The following is a 21,948-nucleotide window of genomic DNA, read 5'->3' as shown; positions in this document are numbered from 1 at the left end:
TTTTTTTTAAAAGGGATTGATAAGATGTTGTTTGAAAAAGGGAAAAAGAAAAATTCAAAAAAAACAGTTAAAAAAATTAACTTTGAAAAACTAATGAATTATGGTATAAAAGCCATGAATTCTATGTGCAGTATTCCCCTAGCGCTGGAGTTCTCCCGTTCTCCTTGATCGGTAAACTTGGTCTTGGCTTGCTGGCTGTTCGTGCTGATCTTCTGGGGGAGGGGCCTGTTGCCATGGTTCCCAAATGTCTTTGCCAGAGGCGGAATTGCCCCGCCCTTGTGATTCCAGGCTAAGCAAGCTGCTCCGGTTTGCTCTCAGGAGCTTTTGTTCCCTCCAAGCTCTCGGTACAGCTTTGGAGGACCAGGGTGAAAATGGTGGCCTCCCAATCTCCACCCAGAGGAGCTGAGAACTCGGGGCCCCGCTCCTCAGTGCGCCCCCAGAGAAAAGCAGTCACTCCCATCTCCCCGGTCTCCAGCCGCACTCCGTGCTCACCCGGCCTGTGACCGAACATTTCTATCTCTGGCACCCGACCCCGTGTGGAGTCCCCAAACCCAGCAGATCCCTGCGGTGCGCTCCCGTGCCGCTCCTCCCAGGGGAGGAAGGGGAGTCTCCCCGGATCTGCCGCTTGTTGGGCCCCTGCTGGAGGAGCAGTGGCCCGACTGGGCCGCGGATCACGGTTTATGGCCACCCCGAGCTGAGAGCCCGCGCCTCGGCTCCGTCTCTGCAGCCGGCTTCCCCGCTCCAATCCCTGGGAGCTCTGCCGCACTCAGGCACCCCCGGTCTTTCTGTGACCCTGAGGGTCCTGAGACCACACTGTCCCGCGAGGGTTCCGCCCCCCACTTAGCCACTGGAGCGACGTCCCTCCGCGGAGCCGACTTCTAAAAGTTCCGATTTTGTGCTCCGCGGCTCTAGCACTTGCCAGAAGCGGCCGATGGAGGTCCCCTCCCCCGCCGTCTATCCTCCCAAATATCGCCTCGGATTCACTTTTCCGCACGTCCTACCTTCCAGTAAGTGGTCGCTTCTCTGTTCTGAGTGTTGTTACTCTTCTTCTCTTCGATCTCCTGTTGAGTTTGTAGGTGTTCAGAATGGTTTGATCCCTATTCATCTGAATTCCTGAGCCCAGACAAAATCCAGGTCTCCTACTCCTCCGCCATCTTGCTCCGCCCCGCTAATTCTTTATTTTAAAAAGATTCACCACTCAATTACATCAGGTAAAAATGGCTCAGAGTCAATAACATAAAACGTAAACCCAATAAACATCCATTCTGACCAGGGGGCATGGATTGAGATGAGGAAAAACAAACAACAACAACAACAACAACAAAAATTATAGCATCAGCTCATCAAGAACAGTATCTTGTAATTTCCAGTAAATTGGAAGCACTGCAAGTCATTTTCCCCACTTGAGTGGCAGGTATATTAATTTGTTATCGTTTGTCAACCATTAAAAATAAATTGTTTACAAGGGATGGGGGAGATGCTTCAGAGAGTCAGGCTGAGGTTATTATTCTGGCACGAGTTTGTGTGTCAGGGACCAGGGGCCAGGACCAGGAGAGGTAAGCAAGGTGCCTCAGGCACAAAATTTACGAAGGCACCTGCTCTCAGGGTCGGCGGAGTGCGGGGTCAGCACCTGGGAGGGAGGTGCCTCATCCACCCCGGGGCTTGCGAAACAGCTTGGATTTGGATCCAATTCTGTCTGCATTCAAGCCCATCCATGCTTTTCTCACTGTGGCACAGCCCACTCCAGAGATCAGCATTGTAAGTAGTGACCTGGATGGGAGACTAGAAGCTTCCAAAGGAATGCAGCTGTATGGTGGGATGTCAGGCCTCAGAGGGCTGACGAGGAAGGCCCTGCTTCTCCTACAATTAGTCCAGGCGAGCGGTTGCATGCTCCCCTGGCTTTAAGCCAACCCCTAGTCCAGGTCGGAAACATGGGGCAGAGACCCACACAGGAAAGTAAAATGCGGCTGCTGGCAGCTGGTGGCCAAGCTCTACTATCTACTCTGTAGAGCTGACCCAGCCTAGAGTCCCACCTTGCACTTGGCATCCGTGTGCAGTCTTTTCAAATCCATTACTTCTCCTCATAAGGGCAGGGTTCCTTGTCCTCCTTTTTCCCCTCGGTGGGGAAGCTGAAGCTCCTGGAGGTTAACCAGCTTGCCCCAAGTCACACAGCCAGCAGAGCACCGGGTATATGACTCAGAACTCAGTCCTCTTTGCTTCCCACCTCATTGCCAAGAGCTAGGTCTAGACCTAGATGGGGTTGGGGGCTGTGGTTCCTATTTGGGGGTGGGGGTGGCAGGAGAAATAGGAAAGAAGGGCTAGTGAGGGAAAAGGAGCCAGGAACAAACAACTTCTAAAATATAATAATTTGGCTACATTTAATCATGTGCAAGAGTTCAGAATGATTCATAATGCATGCAGATTGATGCAAATGACTATGCAAATGATGCAGAAAGGGCTGAGCAGGGTATAGCTTACCTCCCAGCCATAGCGCGAGTGGGCAGGACAAGCTCTCTGTCTGGGGCAGCAGTTTTCCAGGCAAACCGTACCTTCAGGTTGAAAGGATTTTCTCCTGACAAAGCCCTGGAAATACGGAGTAATGAGCAGAACCAAGGCGGGGGCGGGGGGGGAACCACACCCTCTCTCTAGATTCTACACAGGCCATCCCTGGAACCCCACCACCACCCGCCCCTGCCCTGCCCCAGGCTTCCCTTCTCTGAGCTAAATAATCCAGCTGCTTTCCTGTCACCAATACGCCTTCCTTTTCCCTCTGTCTTTTAATAGTCCTGGCCACCTTCTCCATTTCTAATGAGTCAGGAGCGAGGATGGGCCAGTAGCGTGTCCGACCACCCTCGCCGTGTAACCAGATAAGTCTCGCCACAGCATGTTGGAGAGAAAATGGTCTTTTTGAGGGGAGGGGGCCTTGGACCAGGGTCTGCCAGTGGCCAGCTGTGTAGCCTCAGATGAGTTACTTAGTCCCTCTGAGCCTCAGTGTCCTCATATGTCAAGTGAATTACTAACAGCTACTATTTATGGCTACTGGGGAGATGTCCTATTCCTGCCTGCCCCCTTGTAGGACGCTCAGGAACTAGCCCCTACCCCACTCGGCAGAGCTACATCCCTTCCCTGCTCCAGCCACCTTCTGCAGCCACACCCCGGAGGCTTTCCTGCCTCTTCACTTCTGCTCACGCAAGCCCGACTCCTATCCTCCATCTCTTTCTGCGTGTGTGAGAGTCCTACCCATCCTTTGGCTCTGCCGCCACCCCCCCCATGTCCAGCAGTGGCGTGATACTGCTCCCCTGCCTGTCACAGTCCCGTCTCCCTTCCCAAGCCCTGAATACCTAGCTGCCCTGACTTTGCGCAGAGATCTGTCACTTTCTCAGGGCTTTCGCCCATGATCTCTTTTTGATGCTGAACCTCTCTGCTACCCTGTGAGTTCAGAGAAGATACGGTTCTTCTTTGACTACAGAAGAGGCTGGGACTCCAAGAGGACACACAGCTAGGAAATGGTCCGCTCTGGTCATAGAACCCCGGAGTCTCTTTGCCTCCCTAATATAGCCATCCTTAAGGTGAGACTTCTCTTTTCATAACATAACTGTCTCTCCAGTTTCTTTGGAAGCCCCATGAGGAGCTGAAGCCCATCTCCAGTCTCCCCTTATGCACACAGCCTTGAGCCGTGTCAGCCTTCAGTGAGCTCCACTCAGTGTCTGGCCACCAACAGGGTGACAGACATCAGACTCTCCGTGGCATTGCACAGAGACCTCTGTTCTTCACCTGCCACATTAGCAATCTGCCAGCCCTCCAGGCTTCTCCCTGCACAGACGGGCTCAGCTCTGCCTTAGGAGAGCCCCCAGGAGGCCCCTCGCATGCTTGGAACATGGTACATTTCCTAGAATTACAGGGGAGAAGCCACCACGTGTGCACATGTACAAAACCGCCTCACATATCTCCCTGAATGCTTTCTATAAAGGACCTTGCATCTGAATACACGGAGACATGAACACCTCCCAAGACCTTTCCCTGGCAGATGGTCTCTGGGGAGGCATTTGTAGCTGGTGTGTAGCTGTCTTCAAGACATACTGCTTTTCTGATAAGGTTCACCAGTTGAGTTCTCCTCCCATTCTTGGGCGACTCCCATCTCAACAACCTAAGAGGCACAGAAATAATCCTGCACTCCCCCCACTCTGTTTTTATTCATCATGACTGGTTGTTTTCTGTACGCACATGGCTCTAGAGAGAGTTACTAGTGGGATGGACTACTAGTTACTACTAGTCTGCGCTCAAAAACACTGCTCACCTTGGTCATTCCATGTGCGACTTCCTTGTGTCTAGACCCGGGGAGAAAACTTGAAAACTGTATACCCAGTCAATTACTGCGACTTCCACCAGTATAAAATGTAATAATATATATTGTATAATACTATGGAATAACTTATTATGTGTCAGCGACAATTCTATGGCTCCATGTCTTAATTCCTTTAATCTCACACACACACATGCTAGAATGTAGGTGCGCTTACTATCCCCATTTTACAGATGTGGAACAGGAAAGTTAGACAAAGTCATTTGTCTAAGATCACATGAGTCCTTTGATCTCAGACGGGGAGAGAAACCGTAATGGGACATTGCAGGTATTCAGGAAAGCATCACCCCAACGACCCCTCCATTAAAACAGACTCTCCCCATCTTCCCTCTCCTCTCCCTCTCTTTCTCTCTTGCACCCCGTACTAGTTCTTTACTCCCTGGCCCTGGGAATGAGGCATTTCCCTATCCCTCTGTAAACCGGACTCCTGACCATGGGGAGAGGAAGCCTCCTTGCTGACCTCATGGGCTGATGTGAGGTGGAGGGGGAGAACCTTCAGGACCACAATGGCGCACAGAACCCACTAGGAGCTGCTGGGTTGGCAGGAAGGGAATCAGTCTTCATGTGCTCTGTTCTGTTGCAGCATCTCAGGCTACGGAGCTGCCGGTGGGAAAGGCGGGAAGAACACCATGATGCGGTCCCACGGCGTGTCTGTGCTGGGCATCTTCAACCTGGAGAAGGGCGACACACTGTATATCCTGGTTGGACAACAGGGGGAAGACGCCTGCCCCAGCGTAAGTGCCCAGAGCAGGGACCTCTGCTTCACACTTACCGGGACCTAGTGGCCCTTCGGAGGGCATCAACGCTAGATACCCTCCTTCTGGGAGCTCATATTTGAAGATGGCAGGACTCACCCCTCGTCCTGCCTACCAATGCCCCTCCCTTTCCGGGCCCATTAGGGTATATGAGAAAGGGGGTGGTATGGCTGTTGGGGGTTCACATCCCCACAGGGACCAAGGCTGAGGGATGGGTTTCAAAAGTAACCCTTAAAACTAAAGAACTGGATCCTACTTGAATGGGTAAATGGTGGTTCTTTTCAGCAGACTACAAGCTAAAGCCCATCTCCTAAACTTTCTTGCTGGGGCACCATGGGCTTTAGTCCTATTATTATAAACAGGACATATTACAGTTGAGAAAATCAAGAGTACAGAAGGGAAGGGACTTTTCAAAAGCCGCTCACAATGCAGCATGGAGTAGGGACTCTGGCTCCTGCTTGTGCTGTGCTGGGCGCTTGCTTAGGCCTCAGTTTCTATGCCCTTTTCCCACTGAGAGCCCATCATCGGACAAGCCAGACTGCCATCCTCTGCAGCCGCAGAGACAGCCTGTCCTTCTGGTTTCTGACCCCATTGGGGTATCCACCTGTTAAACAGGGAGCGCTCCAACAGCGGGACTTGAGAAAGCCGGTGGTGGTCTAAAATACCAGGAGAATCAGACTTTGAAGACTGACAAAGCAGCAGCTGTGGAGACTCCAGGCATCCCAGTTGTTTGCCTCTTGTCTGTGTTGGGGGAGAGAGGTCCCTGGTGGTGCGGGCTGTCCTGGCAGAACTCAGCACCAGAAGGCCAGGCCCCACCCTCCTCTGAAGGCCAACTTCCACCCAGGGTGGGGCCAGGGCAGGGAGCTGGGTTCTAGTGCCCAGGATCCAGCGCCCCTTCTGCAAGAGCTCATTCAAGAGTAGCCTTGGGGAACAGATGTGGGAACCAGGACTACCCAGAAAGCAGTACAATGCCACAAAATAAATTCAGGACTCTTAAAAGCTGGGCCCCAGGCTGGGAGCAAGGAGGAAAGCACAGCACCCCCCCGACCCCCACCCCCGACAGGGTTAAAACAGAGCAACAGGAGTAAGCTCAGCAGGTGCAACCTTGCACGTGAGAAATGTCTGGACTCCAACTTTTATTTAGCAACTATAATCAGGACTTTCGAGGCTGGTATAATATATTAAGTCATTAAGTTACAGGCTGCTGTAATTTCCACAGGAATGTATCGAGTGCTAATGTAATCCTTTCATCTAAGCAGAAAGATTGCATTGACTTCTGCAAGGGACTTTTACTTGATTGGATTGTAATCAGTTATGTCTTTTCACAGGACCAAGTCCTTTTTTTTTTTTTAATTCAATTGTAATCTACTTGTTCCTCGGGGCTGCTGCCCTTTATCATTTTATTAATCAACCTACTTGCTCTTGAACTTTGTGAATGCACAGGGAGAGTTCTAAAGAAGCCCATTCTCTTCCAGCCCCCTACTGGTGGGGCCGGGCATAGCAGGGACGGGGCGGGGCGGGGCGGGGCGGGGCGGGGGCGGGGGGTAAGTCATGGGTCTTCCCTGTGGCTCCACGCCTCCTCCTGCAGGAGTCACTGGGAGAGAGAGAAAGAAAGATCTTTTATGGTACTCCCTCAATCTGCAGTCTTCTCTAGGCAGAAAAACGGTGCCTAAAGAGGATCCTCTAAAGAAGGGAGTGCACTCTAAGAATTAAACTGCAGGATTTGGCAGCTCTCCCGGTTCAACAGGACATCTCTGTGGAGCTGCTCTTCCTTTGTGCCTGGCCTCACCTGAGCCTGGGATGGGCTCCAGCAGCTGGAAACCCCCTCAGCCACAGCTTCTTCAATTTCTCCCAAGCCTCATAGGGTGGCATGACCACCAGACCTGGTGGCATGGGTTTCTTGACATCAGCACTCTTAACATTTTGGAGCAGATGAGTCTTTGTTGTGGGTGACTGTTGTGGGCACTGTAGGCTCTCCAGCAGCATCCCTGGCTTCTATCCCCCCAATGCCAGTAGCATCCCCCAGTATTAACGATCAAAAATGTGTCCAGATCTTGCCAGATGTCCCCAGGGGAGCAAAACCACTGGTCTAAGTGTTACGTTTCACAACTACCATCACTCGAAAGGCAAATATTGTGAGGGTCAGCGCATACCCAGACAGTCCCCAATTCATTCAAATGTAGTCAGCAAATATCTATCAAGTATCCTTCTATGTGCCAGTCGCAGTTCTAGCAACTTGAGATAGATCCATAAACAAAAGAAAGATCTTTGCTCTGAAGGAGCTAACATTCCCACTGGGGGAAGAGGGATGAACAAGGACTAGTAATATTAGTCAATCAAAACACCCAGAAGTGAAAGTGAACAGAAGTAGGGTAACAAGAGTCAGGTGTGTAGGGCAGGTTGCAATTATAGATGGGGTGGTCGACGGAAGCCTATTGAACAAATGACAGCCGAGCAGAGTTCTGAAAGGAATTGAACCAGGAACATATCTGGGGGTGCTAGCCAAGCAGAAGCCAAGGCGTTGAGGTGGGAGAGTGCCTGGTGTACTCTCAATCGGCTGGGGTGAGTGCGGGGAGCAAGAGGGAGAGTTGGTGAGAGATGAGGTGATCAGGCCACCATCAGGACATTTTTAAGCCATAGGAGGGTTTTGAGCCTAAAGGTGGGAATAAGGTGGGATAGGGAGCCTGCCGTGATTTGCATATTGTAAGACCCACTCTGGCCGTCATAGCCTGCTTGGGACCAAGGGAAGAGTCAGCACAATGAATTCAGTGGTTACTGCATTAGTCTGGGCAAGAGATGATGGTGGCTTGGATAAAGATGGCAACAGTGGCTGAATTCTGGGCATATTTGGAATGCAAAATCAAGAAGGATTTCCTGCCCAACTAGATGAAGAACTGAGACAAAGAAAGGATCAAGGATGACTCCAAGAATTGCACTTGAACCATGGGAACGAGGGAGCTGCCGTCACCTGAGCTGGGAATGGTGTGGAAGGAGCAGGTTTGGGGGCACGGTTAGGAGAGGTCTGGCAGACAGCCAGGTGGAGACTTCTGGTAGCCAATGGAGATGGGCAGCGGGGGGATGGGCGTGAGTCTGGGCTCTCATTAGAGGAAAGGCCATTCCCCAGCCCGCCTGCTCCCTCCTTCCCACTCCTGCAATTCCTAGCCATCAGCAGATTCTGTTCACAGGAAGAGGGCATCCCCAAAGGGTGGAGACCCCACTGCCGCTGGACAGAGAGGAGGAGGAGAGCAGGGTCTAAAGGGATGGACCTTCTTCGTACCACTGGTTCAGACTGGACAGCCCCTCGATTTACACAGGAGGAGGCAGGTCCGGGGAAGTGAGGTGCCTCACCCAACATGGCTCAGCAAATCTCCATCTTCAGTCAAGAAGCCAGATTGGACCCTGTATTTTGTGCTCCGCTCTGCCTGGTGGACAGCTCACATTTGTGTCCCCTGCCCCCGGGCTCAGCCCTCTGGGCATGCCCCCAGCTTCTCATGCCCACCCCACAGCAGTTAGCAGGGTTTCCTCCCAGCACTGCCCCCCCCCGCACTCCCCACCCAGACAGCACTGCACAAACACACAGGAGAAATGTCAGCCCTCTACAATAGCAATTCAGAACCTTCCCACCCACACTAAATCCACTCTAAGAAATATCAAATTATTTCCATCATTAAATCCAAAATGCCTTAAAACAAATTGCATCTTGGCTATTTATCTGGAAATTTCTCTAGTACTCATTGCCTGCACCCCTGAGTGCTTTTGCATAAGGAGTGGCTCAAGATGAATTGGCATGTCCACTGGCTGGTTACACAGCAGCAGTCAATGGAAATGTGATGTTTTATTGGCCTTTTTTTCTAATAAGTGAAAGAAAAGCCATTTTCCTCCGAATTCGGGTGGATATTTGGAGCGTTCTTCTTAGCTGCTGTGCCCGACAAGCGGGCTGGTTCTTCCTGAAGCCCTCCCCCTTTATTCAGGGATTCCCGGATTCTGGGTCACAGGGATTTCCTGCACATCCCCAGGGACTCCCAGATGCCTGGGTGCACACCGAGACCATGTGAAATAATAGCCGCTGTTTATTCAGTCCCTAACACAGGAGACACCATCCTAGACACCTCTCCTAAGTACATACGGCCTGCCCATTCCACACCTGGAGGTCAGAGAGGTTGAGCACCTTCTCCTTAGGCACCCAGCGGTGTCTGCAGATTCCTGGGGTTGCACCCTGTTCTCCATGATGGACACAGCTCCATTTCAGGTCGTGTTGGGGGATTTCTGGAGGCAAGAAGTGAGACCTTAGATGGGAGGGAAGAGATGTCCAAAATGGAGAAATGATTTTCACATAGATGGGCTGGGGATAAATCTGAGCCTGGCTCGCACTGCTGTGTTCTCTTCCCATGATACTTCAAAACTGCAGCTTCTCAAAAAACCTTCAATGGCTCACCACCGCCTAGAGAATGCAGTCTGATTGTAGTCAAGTCTTCTGGCCATTATCTGACTGTCCAGTTGAATTCCCTCACCCCCTCCAGCCCTACCTCGCAAACCAGGGCTTTTGTCATCCCTTCTTCAGAGTCCAGAGGATCCTAACAGGTCCTCCTGGACTGTCTCTCTGTCCTAAAGTGGACTTTTCTGAACCAAAGAGACTCTTGTACTTTTCCCCAAATCCCCCAATCCCCCCTCACCTGCTTCTCTCTGGGCTCATGCTACTCTCTTCCTCTGGGTTGCTCTGACTTTCCCCCATTTTCTGTTTTAAAATCTCCCTGTGCTTCAAGGTCGAACTAAATACCACCTCCTACAGGCAGTCCTCCTTGACCGCCAGTCAGCAACAAAGTTGCTTGTTGTGCCCCAACTTCCTGCATTTTCTATCTAAGCTATCCTATGCTCTTTCTCTAATACGCTCTAGGGACAGTTATGTGTGAGTGTGTGTGTGTATAAATATAGATATTGATTTATCTACAGATATATGTCATATATCTATCTCTATCTCTTCAACTCAACTGTCAGCTATTTGAGAGGTCGTCAGAGCCTATCATGAAGCACAGAAGGTCTGTCTGCTGGGAAGTAGAGAACCTTGGGCACCAACCTGAGGTGCTTTTTGTTTCTCCAGACGAACCGATTAATCCAGAAAGTCTGCATTGGAGAGAACAATGTGATAGAAGAAGAAATCCGCGTGAACAGAAGCGTGCATGAGTGGGCAGGAGGGGGTGGAGGAGGAGGTGGAGCCACCTACGTGTTCAAGGTAAGGCCAGCTGCCAGAGCTCGCCATGGGCGGTGACTTCCGCGAGTCATGGATCCGTCATGCCGGGTCCTCACGACCGCCCTGGGAATGGAGCACCTCAGGTGTCCTTAGCCCCATCTAAAGAGGAGCAAAGCGAGGCGCAGACGGATGTAGGGGTCCCTGTCTGTCCCAGAAAAGGCAGGTTCTTCTCTTGCTGACATACCAGCCCGATGGCCCCATGCAGGCCTTGTCGTCCCTGCCTCAGAGTTCCAGAGGGTCCCACGGTGCCCTCCCCTGCCCCATGGTGGCCTTTTCTGACATGCTCAAAAGCAGTCAAAGGCATCTGCTAGGTCCTCCCACCAGGACAGTGGTGCTGAGGGCTTAATCTTGAAGTTGTGGAGGTTAGAGCCAGAGACCCCGGAGAGTGGGGAGGGAAGGGGGAGGAGAGAGACGTGCTTCTAAGCACCAGCACCCAGTCCTCTGAGGCTAGTGTGAGCAGCTTCAGGAAAAGATCCATCCCTGCCTCCTGGTATTCATATATTTAGATCTCCTGGTGCTTTTGCTTCTCTGACTGGACCCCGACGGATATGGGAGCTGGGGGCGGGTGAGGGCGGATGGGTGGCTGGAACATGAGGTCAGAGCCCCCAGACCACCGGGATGTCACCCACGGCCCAGCCAACACTCTGACACTTTAAACACTGCAATGGCTCGGGGGTCCCCAGAGTGGGAGCCCTGCTTACTTTCTCAATCTCTGATGATCGTCTCCCCGGCAGATGAAGGATGGCGTGCCAGTGCCCCTGATCATTGCAGCCGGCGGTGGCGGCAGGGCTTATGGGGCCAAGACAGACATGTTCCACCCAGAGAGACTGGAGAATAACTCCTCAGTTCTGGGGTTGAATGGCAACTCCGGAGCCGCAGGTAAGGCGCTGCAAGCCTGCGCTTCCCCGGAACTGACCCCCAGGACAGGCCCCCAGGACTGCATGAGCTCGGGCTCGGCCGGCCGCCATCACACACCTGTGTCTCAGTTGCTGGTGCTTGAGAAGCTGGGAGCCCTGGATACTAGTACCCACGTCGAGGGAGGGAGGAAGGGCGGGCCACAGCTTGGGGACGTGGAGGCATCTCTGCAGACATGAGGTTTGAATTGCAGAGGTCACCGGGCACAGGAGACAGGCAGCCGCTTTGGGACGGGCAGCCCAGCCTCCCTGGGTTTCCTCAAATGCAGCAGGATGTGAGCAGATGGAAGAAGTGCGGGCAGAGTCAGGCCTCCCAGGCCCTGTGGTTGGTGCCTCCAGGCCCGGGGCTACCAGCTCGCACGTCTCACTGCAAAAGCTCCTTCAGGAACCTCCATGGTTTGGCAATCCATGCTCGAGAGTCAGAGGCAGCCACACAGAACCTGGAGACAGACACGAAGGGGGTGTGAATTCAGATTCCTCTGAAGCCAGCCATGTCCGAAGAGGAAACGCAGTTCAGTTTTGTATTTTCTTTTCTCCACAGTCAGACCAAGGATCTTTGGAGGCATTTAAGATTCGAGGTTAATTAAACAAATACTCAAACTTTCCCTTCAAGTGAGAGATGGCTAGAAGAGAAGGAAGCATAGAAATAGGGGTTGTGGTCTCGGTGAGGACAATCCAGCACTATTCTTGGCACCCCTGCAGGTTGTTTTCTTTGCTTAAAAGCTGTAAGACGGAGTGGGAGATCAGAAATCCCCTCAGCCAGGGACTGCGCTGGGCACAGGGTGGAGTGGCAGACACGGTATCAGGGCCAGGTCATCCTAATTTATTTACCACCCTCATGGCCCACTTTAGGTCCCTAAGTTTGCTGAGGGGGCTTCTCTTTGCCATGAGACATCAACGGCCCTGAAAGGCCCACACGCCACCCTCTGGCTGGCCGAAGGGAGGCCAGACGCTTGAAAACCAAGCCGGACGCCACAGGCCTGCAGCTTCCAAAGCTGATTTGCCTGGGGGCCTCAATTCAGTTCTGATCGTCCCTGTTCTAGACCAAGCTTGTTCCTGACCTTGGCCTCGGGTCCTAAAACCCGGCTCTTTCTCTTTAGCACAGTACTGATCTCCAGCCGCAGCTCCTCACCTAGACGTCCCTCTGCTGCCCCCTCAGGGCCCAGAAGAGCCTCTGCCACACATTCTTCCAGAAGGCCCTTAACCGGCCCAGGCCAGTTAACCCTCGTGGTTCTGCAGACCCATGCACTACTGTTTCTCCAGGTCCTCACCATCCATCACCTGCTGGAACGGAAGTACTGTGGGGTCTTTTGGAGTAAGACCCCCTGTTGAAATGTCATAGGAAACAATATAGGTGGAGACAAAGAGGGTCCTGGAATCTCAAGGGCCTGCATGAGTGATTGATTCTGGTTAGCCTGTGGCCTTAAGATAAAGTTGCATTCAACCTCAGCCCCAGGCCCGTTGGAAAGCACAGCTCCAGTGGCTGCCATCACAGGGGCCTGCCCACCCCTTCCCTCAACCCCCTCCCCACCCTCATCTTCCCTGTACCTGACCTTGGAGCAGCTCTTTAGAAGCAGTCAAGCAAGACAAAGCTTCAGAGTGTGAAGACCTCTTCACACTTGGGTTCTACTTCTGATGCCCAACCGTCCCTACCTGTCGTGGTTTAGGAAGCGTCAGCCATGCCCACTGTCCCCTCCGGTCTGAACATCAACCCAATGAGGCAAGTCTTACTATATCCAAGATATAGGTGAGGAAACCGAGTCTCAGAACGGGCACGTGCTGGCCCAGGGTTTCAAAGCCAGTAAACAATAAAGCCCATCGGGTTGTCTGGCCTAGTCTGGGATTCCTGCAGAGGAACCCCACTGCAGTGACCCCAGCAGGATTTTGACAGTTGGATGCCCAAGGACTGGCAGGTCCCAGTCCTTGTTGGGATGCGAAGCATTAATGAAACAAAGTCCCTGCACTTCAGGAGTTGGGGCATGGAGAAGAGGCAGAGGAATGAGTTTAGTTGTCATGCTGCCCGTCCCCCCACGTCCCCACCCCTAACCAAACACCCTCCCCAGCTTTTGATCCAAAGGTCTGATGGGAAGCAGGGGTCTGAAGCACGGCCCCAACTGGCTGTGCATGGCTGAGGCCAAAGCCGGTCTCACTAGGGCCAAGGGCACGCTGCTGTTTTTCCAGCTGTGGATTCCGAAGCCCCCAGGCCCCCCTGGGCTGGGCGCTGGAGCCGGAATGAGCACCCTCAGAGCACGAGCACACACGGCGTCCTGCCTCCTGCGCCGAGTCCCCGCGGCGGACGCACCGAGCCTGGCCAGGACCCTCTCGCTTGAGGTTTTCTCTGTCTCTTCCTGCAGGTGGCGGAGGTGGCTGGAATGATAACACTTCCTTGCTCTGGTCTGGAAAATCTTTGCTGGAGGGCGCCACCGGAGGACATTCCTGCCCCCAGGCCATGAAGAAGTGGGGGTGGGAGACAAGAGGGGGTTTCGGAGGGGGTGGAGGGGGGTGCTCCTCAGGTGGAGGAGGCGGAGGATATATAGGTAAAGATGATTCGTGTTCAAGGTGTCACTCCCTCCCTCTTAGTCCTAGGCACTCCTGTCCTCTCCCTGGCCCTCGCCTGCCCTCCCCCACCCACCCCGAGTGTGGACTGTGATGTCACCATGCACGCTTTCCTCTCAGCCCCATAGGACCGGCCAGAGGCAGGGTATTGGCTCTCGAGCCAGCATCCTGCCTCAAGGCTTCAGAGCCTTGAGTTGTGTTCTTGATGCCCGCCTCCCCCAAAGCCAATGATGAAGGGCTTCGATTTCCTAGACTGTTCTCGGAGCTGCCCCTAACGTCGCGCTGCCACGAGAACCTTAGAGGCCACGCTCCCCAGGCCCGTGCCTCCCTTTGGACGTCCTGGCCTGAGTCTTTGCCAAGCCAGCTCCTTAAGGGCCTGGTTTGTGGCCTCTGGCCTCACAGACTCCCTCTCCCTTCCCTGCCCCAGCCCACCAGCTTCCAGAACTTTTGCCCCCTCCATGCCGAGGGGCAGCCCCAGCCCAGCCGGTCAGCCAGCAGCCGGCCACTGGCCCCAGCTCTCCTCCGAGCTTCAGAGCAGAGCCCAAGAGGCTTCTGAAGCTGGGAGGCTGGGAGGCTGGGAGGCTGGGAGGCTGGGAAACGGCGGCTCCACCATCCCCACAGATTAGGACACAATGCATGCACGCACTGTGATGTTCCGTCTGTGTTTTGCTTTCCGCTGTGTGTAAGATGCTTGTATTAACCAGATGCTCTTCTTTTCCAAACTCTGGGGGTGGGGGGGGAGGAGCCTGAGGGGGGAGCCCAAAGATAACCCAGCCCAGCTGAAAGGAGGGACAGGAGCCTAAAGGCACAGGGGCCCATCCCCCCATGTCTCACCCTGACCCGATGGGACTGGAGAGCAACTCCTCAGTGCTACTGGCCCGGCCAGTTCTGGAGGAGGCACCAAGGGGCTAGTCCAGCCTGAGGACACGAGACCGCTTCTGATCCTTATTCACACGAACTGCTTCCAAGCAGCCCCAGTGCAGTGGTGGGGACTCCCCGGCAGGAGCTGGCCCAGCCCGGGGGGGAAGGTGGCCCCCATACCCAGCATCTCCCGAGCCCCACCCCAAGTGCCGCCCCTGTGCCCCAGGCCTCCCTTCCCTCCCCACCGCCCCGCCCTGAGGCCCTTCACCGCCCTGAGGCCCCGCATGCCCCGCTGATACGCAGATGTGTTGAGACATGGGCCCCCTGCCTCTCTGCGTTAAACTCTTCTCTGGTTTGGCACAGGCGGCAACGCGGCCTCAGACAATGACCCCGAGATGGACGGGGAGGACGGGGTTTCCTTCATCAGTCCGCTGGGCATCCTGTATACCCCCGCTCTAAAAGGTATCCCCTCTGCCAGGCCTGTTCTCCCGCCCAGACCAAACCTCAGGGCCCCTGACACAGAGCCAAGATATGAAGGCACCATTACGGGTCCCTCACAGGCAAGTCTTCCCGCTGCTCGTCTCAGCACGTTTTCTGGAAGTCAGGAGGTGTGGTCTGATCCGGACATGCAGGCAGAAGACTGACTTTCAGGCAGGCCCGTCCTAGAAAATGCCGCAGCAATAGTCCCGTGGCCTGGGCCAGCCCGCCAGAGGGGCATGCACTCGGAGCCGCCCATCCGCCCACAGCAGTGCAGCCACGTGTCCCCTGTCTGAGCTCCTTCAGCTGCGTGGGGGACTTCCCTCCCCACTGCGGTCCCTCAGGGGCCGGGGGACGTGGGGGCAGGAGCCAGAGACCCCACACTGACCAGCTAGAGACAAAGCACACACAGAGGCCGGGAACGGGGTGCAGGGTGGTCCTCGCTGCCTCAACCCCAGGCTGATCCTCCCTTCTTGTCGCCAGTGATGGAGGGCCACGGGGAAGTGAATATTAAGCATTATCTAAACTGCAGCCACTGTGAGGGAGACGAGTGCCACATGGACCCCGAGAGCCACAAGGTCATCTGCTTCTGTGACCACGGGACAGTGCTGGCTGAGGATGGCATCTCCTGCATCGGTGAGGGGGCGGTGAGGGCGGTGACAGGGAAGGGGCCCAGAGTGTGAGCCCACGGAGGCCCGCAGCTGGTGTCCACGATTCTGGGGCTCCTCAGATGCAGTTCGGTAAGCGTTCTGACCCCCATCTGTCCGCCCCAACACGGGCGCTCTAAGGACTGGGAAGAGGGACCTGTGTGTGAGAGGAGCCCTAAGGTGTCCTGTCCCACCCCTAAGCCAGAGTGTGCCGCCCCACGTCCCCACCAAGGGGCCATCCTGTCTGCACTGGAACACCCCAGCGCCGGGAACCTCCACACTCCCAAGGCACGCTGTCCCATCAAGAGTTTGCAAGCTGGACTTGCAGATCCTCTCAGGCGCTGCAGGGGTTTGAAGCCCGAGCTCCGTCTCCCTCCTCCTACAAGTCTCCAGACGAAATAACGCATTTGTTTCCATCAGTTCACATGGGACACTTTCACGTCTCCTCCCCACCCTGTGTCCTGCATCTCCGGGCGTTCCAGTGACAATGTCCTTGTGAGATGTAGTGTCCAGGACCCGGCAGGATGCCCCGGGGGGGGCTGTGCCGGTGTGCACCTGGGCCCCGGGCAGTAACTCAGCCTCCCAGGGTCACTGACGGGCACCCTCTGTTCCTGGGTCGTACTGAGCCTGTGGTCACCCAAGGCCACTGAAGCTCTTCCTTAGCCTCTGCTGGCTCACCTTCCCACCCTCCTCGTGTCATTGTGCACTTGATGTTGGGGATCAATGTCCAGGATTTGATATTTATCCCTGCCATGTGTTCCCTCACCCAAAAGCTACTGCTGAAGGCTGTAAGGCAGAATGAGCCCCCTGCCTGCCCTGGCCCTCCGCAAAGAAGGCCTCCGGAGTGGGGGAGGAGCGGGTGGGGTCCGTCCGGGCGGGGGAGGGTATTTCTGTCTTGGAGCTAGCTCAGAGGGTGATCAGTGTTGTCACCAGTGCCCCGCGGGGACCTGTCTTGCAGTGTCCCCCACCCCAGAGCCCCACCTGCCGCTCTCGCTGGTCCTGTCGGTCGTGACCTCCGCCCTCGTGGCCGCTCTGGTCCTGGCTTTCTCAGGCATCATGATTGGTGAGTGTGCCAGAGCCCCAGGGCTTCCAGGGAGGCGGGGCAGGGGGAGGCAAGGAAGGCCAGTCTGGTGGAACAGAACAGCATCTCCTGCTTTGCCGTGGATGCAGAGGTGTCACTCTGGGTGGGTGGTGATTACAGCAGCCCAGGCCAGCCTCAAACCGAAGCCCCCTCCCCCAGCCCCCAGCACCGCCTTGGTTCCCTAGAGGAACTGCTGATTCCACACCCCGATGCCCCGTAGAGCCTTCTGGAGGCACTCTGCAGAGGAGGACACAGTAGCCAAAGCTCGCCCCACCCCCAGAGTTCACTTCCAGCTGCCATCAGACCTGGGCTCCAGGGGACACCTGGCTGGGCTCACTCCCCAGGGAACACCTCCAGCCCCGCCCTTCCCCATGTGGGGCAGGCAACGCGAAGTTGGTTTCTAAGTGTTTCTGTTAGGCCTGTGAGCCCAGGTGAGCTGATAGGCAGGTCTCGGAGGGCTCAGCGAGGTCTAGCCAGGCTCTTCCTGCTGGAAATGTGCAGGGCAGGTGGGCAGGGACATGAAGGAAGGCAGAAGGGAAGGCTTAGCATGGACGGCACTTTTAGAACAGCCCCCCTGGGGAGCTGGGGGCGGGTGGTAAGGGAACCTGCGGGTGGCCAGGGGGAGGGCAACAGGCATTATTCCTATATGATGCCATCCTTCTGAGAGACAGGATGATGAGAGCTAACACTTGCTGCACACTTACCATGTGCCAGGTGATTTACACCTTTTAGTTCACTGAATCCTCACTTGACCCTATGAGCATGGTTGGTCCATTTCAGAGAGGAGGGCCCTGAGAACACAGCTGTTGACTCACTTGCCCTGGCCCATAACTAGCGGGATGGGGCTTTCAAAACAGAATCCATCCCGTGCATCACAGTTTCGTCTTGCCTCCCGTGGACTTGGCCCTACAGAATGTTCTCACAGATAGAGAGTAAGAGCAGTGATGATGGTCCCTTCCCCCGGTGGGGCTCTTGAGACTTTTTCAAAACCATTTTACGTTGGTGAATTCATTTCATTCTGACATCCCCAAGGATAGGGAGTGGGGGTGCTTAGGGGACAGGCAGGAGTTACTGTCCCTGCTTACAGAGAAGGAGGCTGAGGGCCAAAGAGGTCACATGACCTGGTCAGTGTTGCTCAGTTGCTAGTAATGAAGGCGGGATTAGAATGCACGCACGTCCTCAGGCACCAGTTGAGAGACCTTTTCAGTCCGTGGCAGTTTCTAGCTGTAGGAAGCCCAAGTGACCAGGACACCCAGCTGCACCGGTGACAGGGCTGAGCAGAGACTCTGAGGCGGGTCCATCCCTGGGAGACAGGGGACCCCTCTGAGAGCTGACTTTGGCTTCAGAACTTTCAGCAGTCTTGCTGAAACTTGTTTAGATTGCATGGCAGGTCCTCACTCAACCTTTCCTCACGCTCCCACACTGGGATTCAGACTTTCAACACCGCCTGACGGCCCTCCCAGCCTGCCCGCGCCCCTCCCCACCACCACTCAGCCATTTCCCCTAATGAAATCCTTGCACGGTGAATCTTGGGTCTGCCTCTCAGAGGACCCCAGCTAATGGGCTTCTGTCCCTGTATGAAACAATAAAATCTTTTCCATTGACATGATCTTAAACTGTACATCTCCTTTAAATGATCTTTCATTTTGTTAGTATTACTAAGTGTGACGGAAACGTTTAGATCCCCGAGGAGGAGATGGAGATCCAGGAAGGCTTCCTGGAGGAGGCAGCCCGTGCTGGGCTTCGGGGGCCAGGCTGCCTGGTCCAGGCCACACTGCAGCTAACCTTCATCTGTCTGTAGTGTACCGCCGGAAGCACCAGGAGCTGCAAGCCATGCAGATGGAGCTTCAGAGCCCTGAGTACAAGCTGAGCAAGCTCCGCACTTCCACCATCATGACTGACTACAACCCCAACTACTGCTTTGCTGGCAAGACCTCCTCCATCAGTGACCTGAAGGAGGTGCCTCGGAAAAACATCACCCTCATCCGGTGAGTGCTCCACGGCTGTACTAGGGGAGGGGGGATGGCAAGTGGGGAGGAGTTCTAGGGGGGCTGGATGTCTTCCCTGCACCATGGATTCTTCTAGCCACAAGAGGCCATCAAAGCCACCTCTCAGGCATTTCCAACCCTCCCGGGAGGAGAACGTTTAATGTTTGGGGCCATTTGGGGAGGTAGTTGTTTATTTTAACACCCCATCTATTCATGGGGTTTGCACAGCGAGAGGAGAACCACATGGGAGGGAGCCAGGGCATTCCTCAAAAGCCACTCAAGTGCTCCCTCCCCGAGTCTTCCTGGCCCCTCCTTCTCCAGGTGGAGCAAAGTGTCCCTCCTCTGAGCTTCCAGATCACCCCATGCCCTCCTCCATCATTTACTGAGCACACCCCACAGGAGGGTCTGCCAGTGATCTGTCCCTCCCCAGGGCGTGGGAGCCTTTCCCTGGGGAAGGGCCGTGTCTTCTTCACCTCTGTGACCCTGGTGGATATCAAAGACTTAGTCTTCATTGAATGAATGAACATTCAACCAGTGTCCCGAATCCCTGGTGGGAACCTTTCTTGCCAGTTTTCAGATAACGCAGTGGCGGCCTGGGATGGTCTAGCCAAGCCAGGTGGGGGGTGTTACTCTTGAGTGCGTACGTGACCCCCGCCTCTTGTATGTCTCTTTCTCGTGGCCCGCCCCCCTCTGCCTCACCTTGCCTTTTCCTGCGCACAGGGGACTGGGCCACGGTGCGTTTGGGGAGGTGTATGAAGGTCAGGTGTCCGGAGTGCCCAGCGACCCGAGCCCCCTGCAAGTGGCCGTAAAGGTAAGAGGCAGCTCCATCGCGGGCCTGACCTTGGCCGGCAGTCTGTGTGGGCCTCAGCTCTGGGCTGCGGCTCACAGTCTTCTCCTTTCCCACCCTCCCCTTCTGTGCCCAGACGCTGCCTGAAGTGTGTTCTGAGCAGGACGAACTGGATTTCCTCATGGAAGCCCTGATTATCAGGTAAATAAAGCCACAGAGAGACACCCCCACCCCTGTTAGACGTTCCTGTCAGTCTCCGAGGGACACGGTGTCGTCCTCCAGCGTCCCCTTCCGCTCCCCCGGGAGACTCCCTAAAATTCTTAACCCATCTTACCAGGGTGAAATGGCCCCAGGTGGTTGTCCAAGAAAAAAAATTTCTGTGGCCTAATAATCCGACGGATATCACTCTGCCTTCAACGAGCACCCCTGTGTCATCCAGTGGGGCTCCCCCTTCTCTTAATAGAGCATGCTAGTTGTTGACAGTGGACGATATACTTTCACCCCCGCTAACTCTTCCACAAGGCCCCTCACCAATCCCAGCTCTCAGATCTTGTGTAAGGAAGTATGCCCCTAACGTGCTGGAGGCCACCGCACCCTGTCCCACACCAGCTGGCTTGCACCCTTCATGTGTGCTTCTGGGGCCCCTAACTTGAAATCTTAGTGCCCAGGGCCCCTGAGGGCATGTGCTCTGACAGCAGATCGCCTTCAAGAGGACACAGGTGTTTGACCTTAAGATCTCACCATGCTCGTGGCCTCCCGCTCGAGGCTGGAGAGCCTCAAACATCCAGACACAGTGGGGTGGCCTGGGGTCCGTCCCCCCCGCGTGGAAGTGGCACGGGAATAAGGCCAGGACAGGATGTGAGGTGCCCATGGGGTCTGGGGCCACAGGAGGGATGCCCAGCAGGCTCAGCCCCTAGCTCTAAGGGTAACGTATTTTCCGATTAGACAGGTGATACATGATTATTGACTAAAATTTGGGAAGTATAAGATGATGTGGAAGGAGACCCAAATCATCCCTTCTCACTGTTGCTGATCTCTCATCACTGCTGTATTTCCGTGAAGAGCAGTGTAGTCCTTCAGCTCTGCATGAGTGTGCCCACACGGAGTACACTGGCCCCACGCCCCAGGTGTCCTGACAGGATCCCATTAGCAAGAAAACCCGAATCTTAGGGCCTAGTGGCCAGACTCAGTCTCTCCCCATGAGCACCCATGAGGGTGCACCCAGGGCCCTCTTCCTCACTCTCGTTCACACACGGTCACCTGGCAGGGCTCACGCGGTCCCTGGAGGAAGCAATTCCTTCAGCTTCTCTGCCTGACGGCTTCCTCAGAGAACTCACACATGAGTCCTAGCCAGCGGTCCGTGCACCAATGGACAAGACCCTGGCCGCTCTCTTGCCCCGCCCCCACTCTGACCCCACTTCCTCACCAAGTACCTGTGTAGCGTCCTTCTGTCTCCAGGCAAATACTCTCCTGCCGACGGAGCTCCTGCCCAGCCTGCCCTCCGCTTCTTCCACCTGCTCAGCAGTGAGATTCTCCCCATCCTAGGCTCTGCGTGGGACCCCGGCTACCCACATTTACCGAATGCATTTACATAATGCAGCTGCTGAAAACATAACTTTGTCTCCTGCTTTTCCTACTTAAGATTTTCCCAGACTCAGCTCAGTTAAATTTGGTTACTCCCCCTCTGCTCTGCAGCAAATTCAACCACCAGAACATCGTGCGCTGTATTGGGGTGAGTCTACAAGCCCTGCCCCGATTTATCCTGCTGGAGCTCATGGCAGGTGGAGACCTCAAGTCCTTCCTCCGGGAGACCCGCCCTCGCCCGGTGAGTGAGACCCACTCTTGCCCTAGTGGTTGTGCCAGGGAATGGAGCAGAGGGTGGGAGGGGCAAGAGGGGGCAGCCTGAGGAGCAACATCCTCAGTGGGAGGGTAGTCGGCCCTGGGGCTTGGGTCTGGGGGAATGACCAGGAGAGATTGGACAGAAGGTGGATGCCGGCTGAACCCACCCTGGGGAGCGTGAGCCAGGCTTGTGCAATGGGTCCTCCAGCCTGAATCCATTTTTGTGGCCTGCTGATTCCAAGAATTAGGGACAAGCACAGAGGGGGACTCTCATGTCGGCCATGTCATTCACTCAACCGACTTGGGGCAGGGCATTCTACATCTACTCATTCTGAACCCCACTACCCCCATCTCTTAAGTGGGGACATCCTGAGCTTGTAGATTTACTGTCAAAATAAAATACTGAAATATTTATGAAGGTTCTGCATGTGT

General features: G+C 54.9%; 1 protein-coding gene across 1 annotated transcript in view; it reads left to right on the top strand.

The window, feature by feature from the left end:
* Positions 1 to 21,948, top strand: part of ALK (ALK receptor tyrosine kinase) — a 678,620-nt gene that overhangs the window by 631,271 nt on the left and 25,401 nt on the right. The window contains exons 13-23 of the mRNA XM_025867990.2: positions 4,947 to 5,097; positions 10,217 to 10,348; positions 11,101 to 11,245; positions 13,635 to 13,817; positions 15,061 to 15,159; positions 15,658 to 15,810; positions 16,780 to 16,884; positions 18,704 to 18,890; positions 19,611 to 19,701; positions 19,814 to 19,878; positions 21,373 to 21,502. Of these exons, the coding sequence (XP_025723775.1) occupies positions 4,947 to 5,097; positions 10,217 to 10,348; positions 11,101 to 11,245; positions 13,635 to 13,817; positions 15,061 to 15,159; positions 15,658 to 15,810; positions 16,780 to 16,884; positions 18,704 to 18,890; positions 19,611 to 19,701; positions 19,814 to 19,878; positions 21,373 to 21,502 (1,441 nt within the window). The remainder of the gene's footprint in view (positions 1 to 4,946; positions 5,098 to 10,216; positions 10,349 to 11,100; positions 11,246 to 13,634; positions 13,818 to 15,060; positions 15,160 to 15,657; positions 15,811 to 16,779; positions 16,885 to 18,703; positions 18,891 to 19,610; positions 19,702 to 19,813; positions 19,879 to 21,372; positions 21,503 to 21,948) is intronic.

This window comes from Callorhinus ursinus, unplaced genomic scaffold (assembly GCF_003265705.2).
Source record: "Callorhinus ursinus isolate GAN/ISIS: 27379988/994484 unplaced genomic scaffold, GSC_fseal_2.0 scaffold10, whole genome shotgun sequence".
Taxonomy (NCBI): Eukaryota; Metazoa; Chordata; class Mammalia; order Carnivora; family Otariidae; genus Callorhinus; species Callorhinus ursinus.
The sequence above is the reverse complement of the archived record's forward strand: the minus strand, read 5'-3'. Positions and strand labels throughout refer to the sequence as shown.